Source organism: Aspergillus lucknowensis (assembly GCF_044049455.1).
Source record: "Aspergillus lucknowensis strain CBS 449.75 chromosome Unknown BJX67scaffold_15, whole genome shotgun sequence".
Taxonomy (NCBI): domain Eukaryota; kingdom Fungi; phylum Ascomycota; class Eurotiomycetes; order Eurotiales; family Aspergillaceae; genus Aspergillus; species Aspergillus lucknowensis.
In genome coordinates, this window is record NW_027263559.1 from 152,777 (window position 1) to 165,529 (window position 12,753).

The window sequence follows — 12,753 nt, forward strand, 5'->3', positions numbered from 1 at the left end:
CCCTTCTCTCCGCCTTCCCTTTCCCCTTCACCAGCCGGCAGAATCGAGCCTCGAAAAAGACCCCGACCGACCAGCTTGCGTTTTATCTCGAATCCCACCAACCGCAGATGCAGGACCAGCTTTTCGAGTCGCAGTCGATACCATGCCCCCTCCAGTTGGCAGATACGGGCCTACTGGTCTAACCGGTCCCTATTCACACCTACAACAAGCCCATCTCCAACAACAGCAACAAGCACAGCATCACCCACCTCACCAGTCCAGCAATACAGCTCTCCCTCCACCCTCCCTTGGCGGCCACCCCGGGTTCGCGACGGGCAGCCTGAACACGAATATCAATCCATTTACGTTATCTGGCGCCGCGGGTGTTGGCAACGGGATGTCGGTTGCGGGTTTTGGAGGCGCCGGCGACGGTGGCGGGACGGGGCTTGCGAGCCAAGCGGCCCAGCTGGGTTTCGCAAGAGGAGCACAAATGCAGCAGCAGCAGTTAAATCAGGCGCACGATGGGAGATTCACACTTGAAGGGAAGGCAGGTGGGGTGAAGACGAGGATACGGGATGTATGGAAGCACAATCTGGCCCAGGAAATGGCTGTGCTGAGACAGCTTGTCGAGAAATACCCATACATCAGCATGGTACGTTATCGCGCGAACAGGGGTTTGATGTGCCCTTTACGCGGTAATTGCTGATATAGTCTAGGATACCGAGTTTCCTGGTATTGTCGCACGCCCGATCGGGGCCTTCACGAACAAAGCAGACTACCATTACCAAACCTTACGGTGTAATGTCGACTTGCTGAAGATGATTCAGCTCGGGATTACGCTTTTCTCATCCAAAGGCGAGGTTCCACCACCTGACGCTACTGACGCCAACGGGCAGCCCCTTGGGAATGGTCTCGCCCCGGCACCCTGCACATGGCAGTTCAACTTCCGATTTTCATTAGAGGAGGATATGTACGCACAAGAGTCAACAGCCATGCTGGCGAAAGCAGGAATCGATTTTGCCACACATGAGAAGAATGGTATCGACCCCCACGAGTTTGGTGCACTCCTTATCAGCTCTGGCCTCGTTTTGCTCGATGATGTCCACTGGGTGTCCTTCCATTCCGGCTACGACTTTGGTTACTTGATGAAGATCATGCTCTGCCAAGCGCTTCCGGAGAACGAGGAGGAATTCCATAAGCTCCTGAACATCTTCTTCCCCTCATTATACGACATAAAATATTTGATGAAGCACGCAGGACGCAACCAAGCGGTCAACGACTCTCCACTGACCGCTGCCGCCGCTCAGATCCTCACCAATCTTGGCCAAAAATCCGGACTCCAGGATATCGCAGATGAGCTTGGAGTAAAACGAGTTGGTATTGCACATCAAGCAGGCTCTGATTCCCTCGTGACAGGGGAGATTTACTGGAAAATGCGACAGTTGGTCTTCAACGGAAAGATTGACGAATCCAAGTATTCTGGGCAAATATGGGGCTTGAATGGCCAGATGCCCGCGTTGACTTACCAGATGAACCCTCATCAAACCCCAAACCTCAACGGCGCCACAATATACTCAGCTGCCGGTACGCCGAGCACCCCAAATGCTGGCGTTCAGACCCCCCAACATCATACTCCCGGTGCGCTGACGCCTGGAGGTGCAGGTGGAGTCCTAGGACAATTCCAGGTGGTGAAGTCATGAGGTCGTGAATTCTTTTTCCGATTTACTAATCTATAGGCCTATTGGCTCTCGATTGTCATCTCACATTTCTCTAAGCCACTTCTCAATGCCATTTTTCCCCCCGTGAATCTCGGCGATGGCGATTGATACGACGCGCTGATACGATTTGACGGATGTACATAGCAAGCGGTTTTCCTACGATTGCCCTGTTGAGGTGCTTTGGTGTATTTTGGCATTTCCTGTGAGAAAGCCAGCGCCCTTTCTCGCGGAAAACTGGGGTTTTCTTCTCCTAGGGTGTCTTCATACTTAGGTTTTGGAGGGTGTTAATTTTCTCTATCCCGGGGGTGTATGGTGTTGTTTTCTCGTTACAATTTCTGTCCCCGGCTGGAATATGATTGTGTTCTAGGGGCGTTTATGAGCACTTATATCTCTTTATATACTCGTGCCTTGCCTTTATATTCTTATGATAACCGTAGCCAATAACAGGGCGGGTTTCAGCCAATCGCTCCTCGGGAAGTTTGCTGGCTGCCCAATGGTCAGAAGTAGAAGGAGGATCTTGGACACAAGATCAGCAGTTTCGAGGACGACGTGAACGCGAAGATTAAAGTCTGTTACTATGTTTTGAGAAGTCATCATTCATGGTAGGAGATAGCGTGACTTGTCAATGCTTCCTCACTTCTGTTTAATTGTCTCCCTTTCTTCCTCCCCCCTTCTTCATGTCTATCTTCCTTCCTTGCTATGACTGTACTTGCCATGCGTCATCCTACACTTGAGGTGCCTGTCACAGCTTAAATTGATCTCATTATTACTCGTCCAACTGCTATAACCTGCCTCTTCACTGATGGACACTCTTCCCATTGAGTGCCGACATTGTATCTGCCTCTTTGTGAACTCTTATACTGCGTGGTGTCACTTCCAGTCTATCTTCTTATCTGTGATGTCTATGCTGTTGTGCTGGTTGGAATAGGCACAGGACTCTTCCTTCGGTAAACCAGAGAAGCAGAAGATGGCTATTATACAGTACTTCCCCCGTCGGACTGTTAGTCTTGGCCCTCGGACCCGCAACAAGTTCTTACTTGCTTCGCACGGTCTTTTTGACGCTAGGTGACTTGATTTATCTTCAGGATACCTGGATACAATCAGGATTGAGGAGGTCGAAAAGGTACTTCAATCGGAGAGCGAAAATGCACACCAAGAGATAGGACGATAGAAATGCGTTCCACGTGAGAGAATTTCGAACCATACTTCAATATATACAAGAACCAAGGCAAGCAAGCCATGCAAGATGATAGCCGAACAATCATGCCACTATATAGAATACTGCTCATCGTCAATTCATTCATCCCAGCCATCCCGAGAACACTCAAGAGACGGTTAAACAAGCACACTCGATCCATCGGGTGAGGCGCCCTTCTTACTACACCCGCAACCCCCCGACCCAGCGGCAACCTGGCTTGGTGTCCGCGCGAAGCTAGGCGGGACATCGAGGGCCGGGTTGCGGGTGAAGAAGTTTCGGGGTCGGAGGAGCACGGTCATTGGCTCGGCCGGCATGATGGGGAAGTCTTCGGGGGTCGGGAAATGGGTGAGCCCGAATGTGTGCCAGAGGACGATGTCAGTGTTATCGATGGAGGCGTTGGGGCCGGCTTGTTCGATCCACATGGGGAGACCTTGGGATGGTTCGCCGGAGGTTTGGGGGACGTGGCGGCCTGCGGGGTGGATTTGGTCGTCAGAGTCTGTGGGATGTGTGGTTAGCTTATTGTTGGAGATAACTAGAAGGATTGAGAGGGCACCGTCGACGGAGGTAAAACTTACATTTCGTGACGTGGACGGCGTGTCGAGCGAAACCAGCTCTCTTCCAGACCAGGCCGCCTTCCTTGGGGAGGAGAGATGGTACCTCACGGCTGACGAGCTTATAAGAGACCGGCTTTTTGCTGTAAGGGTTGAGTTTGTTCGTGTTTGCGATTTCCCAGGTGCGTCCAGTGGCCCCGTCGTAGTCAGACATGGCCTCGCGGGGTGTGGTGTATTTGGTCTTCTTCGCGTAGAAAGCGTTACCGTACTTGTTTTCAGCGCTACCAACTTCTCCAGGTCCACGTGTAGCATCAACTTGGAAGACAGTATTGTTAGGGCCATCCACATTGGCGTCGACACGGAGACAGAAGAGATGTTGGTGGTTGTGGGCGTTGACACCGGGGTAGACTTCTGTGCCCCAGCCGTGGGTGTCTTCGCCAGGGTTCATGGAATAAGTGTTCAGGATACCGGTGAGTTTGATGTCGAGCTGGACCGTGCCGTCTTGGTGGAAGATCCAGTAGACGCAATATTCGTAGTTGGCGGCTGTGAAGATGTGGGAGATGACTAGTTTGCGGCCTCGAGTGACGATCATGGACTCGTCACGGAAGTCGGTGTGTTTGTAGAGGATTCCGGCATCTTCTTCGTGGATGCAAATGGCGTTTTTGACAATTGTGCTAGCTCCGGCACGGTTGACGAATGCTGCATCCATGTAGTGAATGGCGCCCTTGCAGTCGCAGCCGAGGGATAGGCTGTTGGTCATGTAACCACCACCGTACTCACCCAGGTCGAAAGCATGCTTACGCTGGTGAGGGTGCTCGGGGTTTCCATACGGTACAACCATCTCAGCCAAAGAAAGACGATAGAATACGTCTCGAATATTCCCCTTGTCGTTATAGGTGATGTTGTTAAGGACAATGCCCTCCCGATAGTTGAACCCGACGTGGATGCCCCAGTTTTGCCATTCGATCGTGCGTCCCTTGACGGCAAAGGAGACTCCCTCCGGCTGGGTAATATGGATTGGCTTGAGATCTGTTCGGTAGCCTCCTTCCTTCTCAATTGACTCTGCGTGATAGTTGTTTGGAGCTGCCTTGCTGAGAGGACGTCTCACAGGAGGAATGTCGATGTGGATAATCTGCTTGGTCTCTGCATTATAGATCGGGCAGAAGTCAAGAGGGTAGGTGTATTGAGAGTCGTCCACATGGGGGCGGTAGTACATTAAAGCTTGCTGCAGACGAACATCTGTGCCAAAACGCTCATCATACCCAATTGTCCACGCTATGAAGTTTGTTAGGGCTAGCAATCCGAAGGTTGGAAGAGAACTTACGGTCACAGTAAATCTTGTGCATGTCTTCCTTCGGAATGCCAAGAATGGCGCATTGCTCGATAACTTTGGGGTCCTTGCGAACAACATGCTCTACCTCTTGCAAATCCTCCATAGTAATTAGAGGTTGCACTCCAGGCGTATGTTTCCATTCCACGATCTTCTTGGCGTCGAGGTCGACAACACCATCGTAGACCTTGCCGCCGGGGGCGATGACAACAACATCCGCAGCACGGGTTGGTCGAGGAGCTTTCTCCGGGTTTGCCAGCCAGGCCGTCATCTCGGCCTTGCGGGGCTCGTCGAGAGTGACAGCGTTAAAGTTAACCTTGCCATGTTCCTTGCGGATGATGGCAACGGCTGTGTCTATCTCGGATGTGGTGAGGGGATCTAAGGGGTGTGGTGGAGGCGACGAGGCGCTGACCTGCAAGGTCAGTTGCTGAAGGCGGTCCACGACCATTCTGTCACTTATATGGCTCGGGAGGGTGGTGGTCGTGAAGGATATGACGAAGTAGAAGCAGGTAATGAAGGAGGAGGGAAAGAGGGGTCGACAGGACCTACAGGACCTGATAGTACAATGATGGAGAGGAGTAAGGGAGAGAACATCCTCCCCCTCACTTGAGGATCATCAGTACTTCTTATAGCTGCAACAGTCAGGTTGGCTGCAGCAAGCGAGAGGCCAACCCGAAGCGCATCCGATAAGATACACGGATTTGTTGTCCTGATCGGGCTTAGCGGCGCCTCTCGTGTCACCCATCCCCAAACAGCAGTCCGACCCGTTCCCCAGGTCCCAACTTCAACGCTCTCCGTGAGCCCCAGATTCTCTTACAAGCTTCGCTTATTAATGGTGGCAGTGGCCCTCGCTATCATGTCTGAGCGTGTGCGTAGTACTGAGTTTTTTGATTGAATAACTTATGAAATTCAACCGACGCCTATCTGGCCCACTCCCAGCGGAGCTCTCGTTCAAGCCTCACTTCTACTTTCCTGCTTCCATGGGGTTCCTTGGCTTCCAGGGTGAACTTACGCAGAACAGGGCGGGCGTTTTATGACGGGCGAGTTGGGTCACTGAGTGCTTCGCATATCCCCCGTTTGACCGCTGGACCGACGAGCCGTCGACCCAGCCGGGCTTTGCTTTGGTGCCGTATGGAAGAGAAAAGATGGCCGGTATTTTGGGAGGATGTTCGGGTAACCGTCATTACAAACTCTGGAGAGGCTAGGTCGCGCTCAAGTCGTCCCACAAAGCTGGATCTGGCAAATTTGATCCTGATCTCCGGTGGAGCGGTCTTCAACGGGAATGTCTGCAGCTTGTCTGGGAAGGGATATCTAGAATCGTGACGAGAAGGATATCGGAATGGAGTGAAGAGGTGCGCTGGGGAGCAAATGCAGCGAGAAGGATAGAAGTGTGGCGTTTCCAGCAGGCGGCCGTTAGAAGGAGACCCCTCTCCACAGGGAGTGTTTAGACAAAGGTGATACTGAGAGGACAAAGAGAAAAAGAAACCTTGTCGCCTCTGTACGAAGGAGTCCAAGACACCACATCCACAAAGTTTCTCGCGGCGATGACTCGTTCAGGCGTGCTCACATCTCTGGGCTTCGGGAATTCGTTCCCTTGGCGCTCAGCAAGATCTCGCATTTTGCGCCTGGAGCAAACAGCCCTCGTTCGAAGACAGCTCGTGTTCGTCTTTCGGTGCAGCGGAAGCTAATCTTCTTCAGCCAAACCTTGAGGCCGTCAAGCCTTGTGTGATTGTCCTGAACCAATTACAGCACCCAGCGATTACGCCAAGCGTCGCTTGAGAAGCTGGGATGGAGATCGGGATGAGATCAGGAGGGAGCTTCCTAACAAATTGTCCAACCACGGCCCAAGGCGACAAGGTCGACTGTCCGGCTGGCCGTTTCTGGCGAGGATGCCTGTTGTCTTGAGATTATTAGCCTAAATCAATCGGAATTTGATGATCTTGGTTTCTCCGCACTCGAAAATTGCAGGATCAACATCCGGACTCAAATCGTTCCGCCGGAGGGCTGGAGCCACGAGGAATAAATCCCTTTCATGATCCCCTGAAGCCCGTTTTGTTTTCGAGTCAATTCGTGGAATCCTCAAATACTGACCTCCTCGAGATGTGCTCTCTGCGCCGGATCACGGGATTTTTGCTCCTCGCAAGCACAACACTTGCGACCCCATGCCCATCACATCATTGGGGGCCGGAGGAATGGAAAGCTCTAGTCACATTTGGGAATAGTTATACCGATGACTCGAGATTGGGTTACTTCGGGAGCCACGATGGGGAGGCGCCGCCGGTTGGGTGGGAACAACCTGTGGTAAGAGCTGCCCTTGACCTCCGCACAGCTGCCAAATGCCACAGACTGAATTTTATTCCCAGAGTAATGCCTCGGCATCCGGAGGATACAATTGGGGACACTTTGCATCTCAATCCGCGGACTTGAAGCGATATAATTACGCCGTTAGCGGCGCCGTCTGTTCGAACAAGATCACCCCGCGAACATTCGACTCGATCGGGGCGCCTTTCCCATCTGTTCTTGAATATGAGATTCCCGCATATATCGCCGATAGCGAATATATCACACCAGATGGGACCAAATTCATGGATGCTCAATCGGAGGAGACGGTTTACGCGATATGGATTGGCACGAACGACGTGGGAAACGGCGCTTTTCTCACAGATGCGCAGGTCAATGGTGCCACAATCCCGGATTATATTGACTGCATCTATGAAGCTCTGGACAGGGTGTACGCGAATGGGGGACGGTATTTTGTGATCATGAACCTCGCTCCATTGCAACTGTCTCCGCAGTACGCGACCCCTGAAAACGGTGGGTTGTCTTCAACTTCCTACTATCCGGATAAAGGGGCCAATATCACGGAGATCAGCTATCGGATGTGGGAAACAGTGGTTACGGTCAACAGTGTGTTGCAGTATAGGACCCCATTTGAGGTAGTGATCGCCCGCCGATATCCGGGGGCGCAGTTCGCGGTGATGGATACGTATGGCTTGGTATGTGTTCCATTCGCCTCTCTTGAGATTTCTCTCACCCCACTTTTGAATTAGTTTGTTTTAGTCGTTTGCTGACAGAGAAGATCTCCGATATCTATTACCACCCAACCAGGTATTTAGAAACACCCGCCAATGTCACTGGATATGTGAAACACTGCGACAAGGAGGGCCAGAACTGCACGGAGAAGCCGAATGCAGCGGCATACCTGTGGTACGACGAATTACATCCTTCGGAGCGTACCGACGAAGTTATTGGAAAGGAGTTTGTGAAGGTTGTCGAGGGAGAAAGTCGGTGGGCCACTTATTGGTAATCGGGAGGCTTCTCCTCCGTAGTATACTTCTTTGTTCGGCCGTACCTGTAAGGTCGTACATAATATGGCGGATCAAATCTCGCAAAGTGAGAGCAGAGATGAGAAATCATTATTTTACTCGCATTGAAACTGAGCAGCCCTATTTGTTTCATCGTCGCGCACCCCTGAACGCCTTGCACCGAAGGAGCTGGTCATCCAATCAAGTGGCTATCCGTTCCAACACCACCAACCCCCAAGGCAGAATCGTTCTCTGCCTTGACGGAAGCCCCAATAACAATACAACGTCGCTAATTCCACCCCAGCCGATGGAGAGGAAAGGAGTCAGTTAAATATGAAAAACTCACCTCCCAATGAGTACCTCTCTACCGCCTCAATGTCTTCCGCAACAGATCATGTATGGCGTTCTCCCAACAGCCTCCTCCAACACAGCCTCGAAGGCCACTGGCGATTCGACCTGAATATATCACAACAGCCGAGCCTGAAACGGTCATCATCGTCCGGAACAGGCCCGAGCCATGGCATCCGCTCGACTACATCATCAGTCACCAGAACGGAAACATCCTTTTCACCGTCCATGGCCACCCATGGGGCCTCGCACAACGCCGCGTCTTTCGCGACACGACGGGCCTCCCCCTCTTTGAGTTGCGTAGCCGATGGTACGATTCGTCGATGTTGGAGTTGAAGTTGCCGGGCCCTGTGGCGACCAGTGAAACCATACTATCTGCGAAGTGTCGGGTAGCAGTTCGGTCGCCTCGGGCTGTGCTGCGGTTCGGAAATGCATGTATGCCTATGGTTCCACGGCCCTCGCAGAGGCAAAGACGTGGGAGATCATTCTCCCATTCGGGTGCGCCATCGTTCAGTTATCCGAATGAGACTGTTATGGAAGTTTTCGCGCTTGACGTGGATAATCTGGCGCAGGTTGCTATGGTGGATAACCAAAGAGTGGCCGTATTCGACCGAGTCACCGACCATGGGGTGTTGGCTCAAGGTCAAAAGCCCCCGTTTCGGTTTCGACCGATGTGGAGAGTAAGAGTCGCCCGCGGGGTGGATTTGGCTCTGGTGCGTACCTACCCACCCCATATCCCGGCTCCAGCAGCCTACCGTTCATCGAGGATCCTGTTTCTGATAGTGATGTTTGAGATTGCCGTAGCAGTAGTGATTATCGGGCAGCAGGTCGCGGAGGTAGGACTTGCCGACCGGTGATCACTGACTCCGCCGTCTGCGCGTTGGTGGTCGAATAGCTGGGGCCAAGATGTTGGTATCATCTTGCGATACTGGTTAGGCTCCCTGCCGGGTGTTTTGTGTTCACTCGGACAGGGTTTTTTTTGGTCGTCCGACAACGGATCCTTCTTTATACTTATGACGTCTGCACCTGTAGTTATACACATGTATTATTAGCGCTGGCATGATTCTCTGCGGGGGTCTTGGTTGACATCAAACCGAATCAGATGCGGATCAAATGACTGCATAACAACAATGGACGCTTTGGCTCCCAAAGCTAAAGCTAGCTGCCTCAAGATTCTTCCGGTCTTGAGGGTGTCCCTCGACAACTTCTCTTGCAAGGCATCGCATTGCAAAACCCAGACGTGGGTTTTCGTTCCCCCGTTCTTCCAATTGTTGCGGCCTGGGTGTTACTCCATGGCCAAGGTGTATCCTGCTGCGGCGTGACTGGGAAGTAAAGTGTGTATTCGAGATCCTATCAGACATTGCGCGGTTCCACCGAAACTGCTGCCGGCGTTGAGAGCCCCATCCTAGGCCTTGGAGAGCTAACGACCCCATTCCAATATATCATGACGGCTGGGATGGAACCATTAACTATTGCCGCTGGATTTCAACGATTGATTTGTTATTCTTGGTTCTGAAGGGGCACGGGGGGTGCGAGAATAAGCTGGCAGTCGGAAAGTAGGTGGAGCGGAGCCTGAGAAACTGGGCCCCGAAGGTGTCGAGAAGTCGGATTCTTTCATCAACTTCTTCGTTCCCACTTTCGAAGCATCGACCATGATAGAACAACGCCCAGTCGTAGCTAGCCTTAGAATTCGTCTCACGCCTGCCTCCTGGTTCTCAGAGAGTATTCACGGAGGCATCGAATCTGCTCAACATTACGCTCTTCAATTCACGTCCGTTGTTGTGTCTCCTGCTCATTTGATCAACAGATCGGAGGCCAGCATCATCGCTGCACGAATCTCCTGAAAGACGATTCAACTGGGATTTCCAGATCCCTCCCGGACAACATGCTCTCAGCACAGCTGTAACCAGTGTGCCAGGACCGTCTCGGACGGTTCTCTCAGGGGATTGAGGGCTGATCACTATGATGAGACATCCTGTGGAGTTGGGCTTCTGCCCCTGTTGTTCGACCGGAGTTGAGCTTTTTCAGAAAGCCACTGGATAATAGTCCAGGGCTACAAGCGGTGTTGAATTGCGACAGGCTGGAGTTGGATATGACGGTATTCGCGCTTCGGATTGTGGAATCGTGCCCACCCCCCCATCATGACTGCGTCGGGGGTTGCAACACTACGACACCATACATCTCGATATTCCCAACACTGCTTGCTCTAGTGGATGCGCAGTCTTTCTCCAATATTGTTGACTCCGCACCCTATTCGAACAGCCCCCAATTCCATGAATCAGGCACGAAAGCCCCATGAGATAGATTAAGTGGTGACAACCATTCTGTCGGCATTTGCACCGTTAATGGAGCAAACATTCTGAGATTTGTGGAATATTCCCCGCATTAAATGCCAGTTGTCTGTGAAGCGCCGTAAGGCTGATGATGCGCGATCACCTCCTTACATTCCTGAGGAAAACGGAGGACGATCACGAAGCCTCCACGGAAAGATTGGATGCGCAACTCTGAGAGATGCAGACCACGTCGGGAAATTCCACCTGTCGGATGTTGTTGCCAGGCTTGCCGATGTTGAGCAATGTCACTGCGTTGTGTCTGAAGAATCTCCTCCCTCAATTCCTTGGCGCTTCGTCCTGAAACAAACAACAGTCATTGGCGGAAATTCTCCGGTCTCACATAGATGGCTCTTATGGAGCGATTTGCATCTTGAGCACCAAGCACTTGGCTTTCTCTGGTGCTCCTGCTGTTGTTGGAAGACTTGCCGGCAGCCCTCCCGCGGTCTCCACGAACCGTTCTCTCACTATGAGGAAACGCCTTATCCACTGAGGCCCCGGCTCAGTTCCCAGGAAGCCCGACTCACCCTGGTATCCATCGTAATGAGGATGTTGAGGCGTTGATCGTTTCAGTCTTTCCACCTATGATAGTCCCGATGGGAAGGTGTGATACTTTTGAGGGCCGATATCATAAATACTTCCCTTCTGGATCGTTTCTTCCTCAACAGCAAGCCTGTCAATCGCTCCCATACTCTCCCTTTTTCTTTCCTTGCTTTATCTTCTCTGCTTTCCATTCAAAAGGAAGTCTCTATCCAGAATGTCTCTCAAATTCCTCCTCTCTGTCGTGAGCTGCCTCGGGCCGGCCCTTGCTGCTCCCACTGCCACCACCAACCAGAAGCGCGCTGCTATTGACGACGCTGCCTTTGGTTTCGCCAGTTTGAACGGAGGAACTACCGGCGGTGCCGGTGGTACCACGACGACTGTTGCCTCGTACGCCGAGTTCACTGCTGCCGTCGCGGGCGACGAGCCCAAGGTCGTCATTGTCAGCGGCCCTATTAACCAGAGCGCAGAACAGGCCGAGGTTGGTAGCAACACCAGCATTCTCGGTGCTGACTCTAGTGCTGTCCTGGATGGTTTCGGTCTTGTGCTAAAGGAGGTCACAAACGTCATCATCCGTAACTTGGGTGTGAAGAACGTCCTTGCCGAGAACGGCGATGCCATTGGTGCTGGTACGTTCTACACGTCTTCAATGCCGAGACAGAGACGCTAAGTGATTAGAATACTCAACCAATATTTGGGTTGACCACGTCGACGTCTCTTCAAATATGGATCACGACAAGGACTACTATGACGGTCTCCTTGACGTAAGTTCTCAAATAAAGGCACTTCAATGTGGTGAAAAGCTAAGTGTCGCAGTTTAAACGCGCTTCCGACTTCATCACTGTCTCCAACAGCTTCATCCATGACCACTGGAAGGCCTCGCTCGTCGGCCACTCCGACAGCAATGCAGAGGAGGATGAGGGCCATCTCAGCGTCACATACGCCAACAACTACTGGAAAAACCTGAACTCTCGCGGCCCCTCTCTCCGCTTCGGAACCGGCCACATCTACAACAACTACTACGAGTCCGTCAGCGACGGCATCAACACCCGCCAGGGTGCCCAAGTTCTCGTTGAGTCCAACGTCTGGGTGGGATGCAAGAAGGCCCTCTACTCCACTGACGAGGGTTACGCCGTCGAGAGAGACAACGACTTTGGTGATGCTTCCCACGATGCTCCCGAGGGCACTCTCACCAGCGTCGAGTACGAGTATGAGGCTCTCGGCCCTGACAACGTCGAAGCCGCCGTTGTAGAAGCTGCTGGACAGACTCTTACCTTTTAAACCTCTTTTTGACTGGTCTCCTGTGAAACTCAATCCCAATCCTGAGCTTATACAGTACCGGAAAATGATAGCCTCGTATATATTTGACTACCCAGTCGAGTTCTGTCATATCCATCAACCCATAATATGGGTGCATAACCCATGTAAAAACCCTAAGCTTAAATATCCAACAC

The 12,753-nt window shown here is 52.2% G+C and overlaps 5 protein-coding genes across 5 annotated transcripts; 4 read left to right on the top strand and 1 right to left on the bottom strand.

Annotated features, from left to right (window-relative positions):
* The first annotated feature begins 70 nt into the window (after positions 1–70).
* BJX67DRAFT_351069 (CCR4-NOT core DEDD family RNase subunit POP2) lies at positions 71–2,171 on the top strand. The gene is made up of 2 exons (XM_071028875.1): positions 71–631; positions 696–2,171. Exons 1-2 carry the CDS (start codon positions 143–145, stop codon positions 1,677–1,679), a joined length of 1,473 nt encoding a protein of 490 aa, XP_070887074.1. The 5' UTR covers positions 71–142; the 3' UTR covers positions 1,680–2,171.
* A 686-nt stretch (positions 2,172–2,857) lies between these two features.
* Positions 2,858–5,445, bottom strand: BJX67DRAFT_351070 (peroxisomal copper amine oxidase). The gene is made up of 3 exons (XM_071028876.1): positions 4,771–5,445; positions 3,471–4,721; positions 2,858–3,391 (listed from the first exon to the last, which is right to left on the bottom strand). The coding sequence occupies exons 1-3, from the start codon at positions 5,222–5,224 to the stop codon at positions 3,033–3,035; spliced, it is 2,064 nt and encodes a 687-aa protein (XP_070887075.1). The 5' UTR covers positions 5,225–5,445; the 3' UTR covers positions 2,858–3,032.
* An 829-nt stretch (positions 5,446–6,274) lies between these two features.
* BJX67DRAFT_60820 (SGNH/GDSL hydrolase family protein) lies at positions 6,275–8,281 on the top strand. Its single transcript, XM_071035224.1, has 3 exons — positions 6,275–7,077; positions 7,140–7,772; positions 7,856–8,281. The coding sequence occupies exons 1-3, from the start codon at positions 6,877–6,879 to the stop codon at positions 8,081–8,083; spliced, it is 1,062 nt and encodes a 353-aa protein (XP_070887076.1). The 5' UTR covers positions 6,275–6,876; the 3' UTR covers positions 8,084–8,281.
* BJX67DRAFT_60821 (uncharacterized protein) lies at positions 8,282–9,412 on the top strand. The gene has a single exon (XM_071035225.1). The coding sequence runs from the start codon at positions 8,480–8,482 to the stop codon at positions 9,284–9,286; it is 807 nt and encodes a 268-aa protein (XP_070887077.1). The 5' UTR covers positions 8,282–8,479; the 3' UTR covers positions 9,287–9,412.
* A 1,704-nt stretch (positions 9,413–11,116) lies between these two features.
* On the top strand, positions 11,117–12,649 carry BJX67DRAFT_351073 (pectate lyase family protein). Its single transcript, XM_071028877.1, has 3 exons — positions 11,117–11,928; positions 11,978–12,063; positions 12,116–12,649. The coding sequence occupies exons 1-3, from the start codon at positions 11,517–11,519 to the stop codon at positions 12,578–12,580; spliced, it is 963 nt and encodes a 320-aa protein (XP_070887078.1). The 5' UTR covers positions 11,117–11,516; the 3' UTR covers positions 12,581–12,649.
* Positions 12,650–12,753: the final 104 nt, after the last annotated feature.

Bases quoted from the DNA above. Each gene is read 5' to 3' on its own strand.
- BJX67DRAFT_351069 (XM_071028875.1), top strand. From the start codon at position 143: ATGCCCCCTCCAGTTGGCAGATACGGGCCTACTGGTCTAACCGGTCCC. The intron at 632-695 runs GTACGTTATCGC...GATATAGTCTAG, and splicing joins AATACCCATACATCAGCATG to GATACCGAGTTTCCTGGTAT.
- BJX67DRAFT_351070 (XM_071028876.1), bottom strand. From the start codon at position 5,224: ATGGTCGTGGACCGCCTTCAGCAACTGACCTTGCAGGTCAGCGCCTCG. The intron at 4,722-4,770 runs GTAAGTTCTCTT...CAAACTTCATAG, and splicing joins GCACAAGATTTACTGTGACC to CGTGGACAATTGGGTATGAT. The intron at 3,392-3,470 runs GTAAGTTTTACC...CACATCCCACAG, and splicing joins CGCCGTCCACGTCACGAAAT to ACTCTGACGACCAAATCCAC.
- BJX67DRAFT_60820 (XM_071035224.1), top strand. From the start codon at position 6,877: ATGTGCTCTCTGCGCCGGATCACGGGATTTTTGCTCCTCGCAAGCACA. The intron at 7,078-7,139 runs GTAAGAGCTGCC...TTTTATTCCCAG, and splicing joins TTGGGTGGGAACAACCTGTG to AGTAATGCCTCGGCATCCGG. The intron at 7,773-7,855 runs GTATGTGTTCCA...CTGACAGAGAAG, and splicing joins TGATGGATACGTATGGCTTG to ATCTCCGATATCTATTACCA.
- BJX67DRAFT_60821 (XM_071035225.1), top strand. From the start codon at position 8,480: ATGGCGTTCTCCCAACAGCCTCCTCCAACACAGCCTCGAAGGCCACTG.
- BJX67DRAFT_351073 (XM_071028877.1), top strand. From the start codon at position 11,517: ATGTCTCTCAAATTCCTCCTCTCTGTCGTGAGCTGCCTCGGGCCGGCC. The intron at 11,929-11,977 runs GTACGTTCTACA...CTAAGTGATTAG, and splicing joins CGGCGATGCCATTGGTGCTG to AATACTCAACCAATATTTGG. The intron at 12,064-12,115 runs GTAAGTTCTCAA...TAAGTGTCGCAG, and splicing joins ACTATGACGGTCTCCTTGAC to TTTAAACGCGCTTCCGACTT.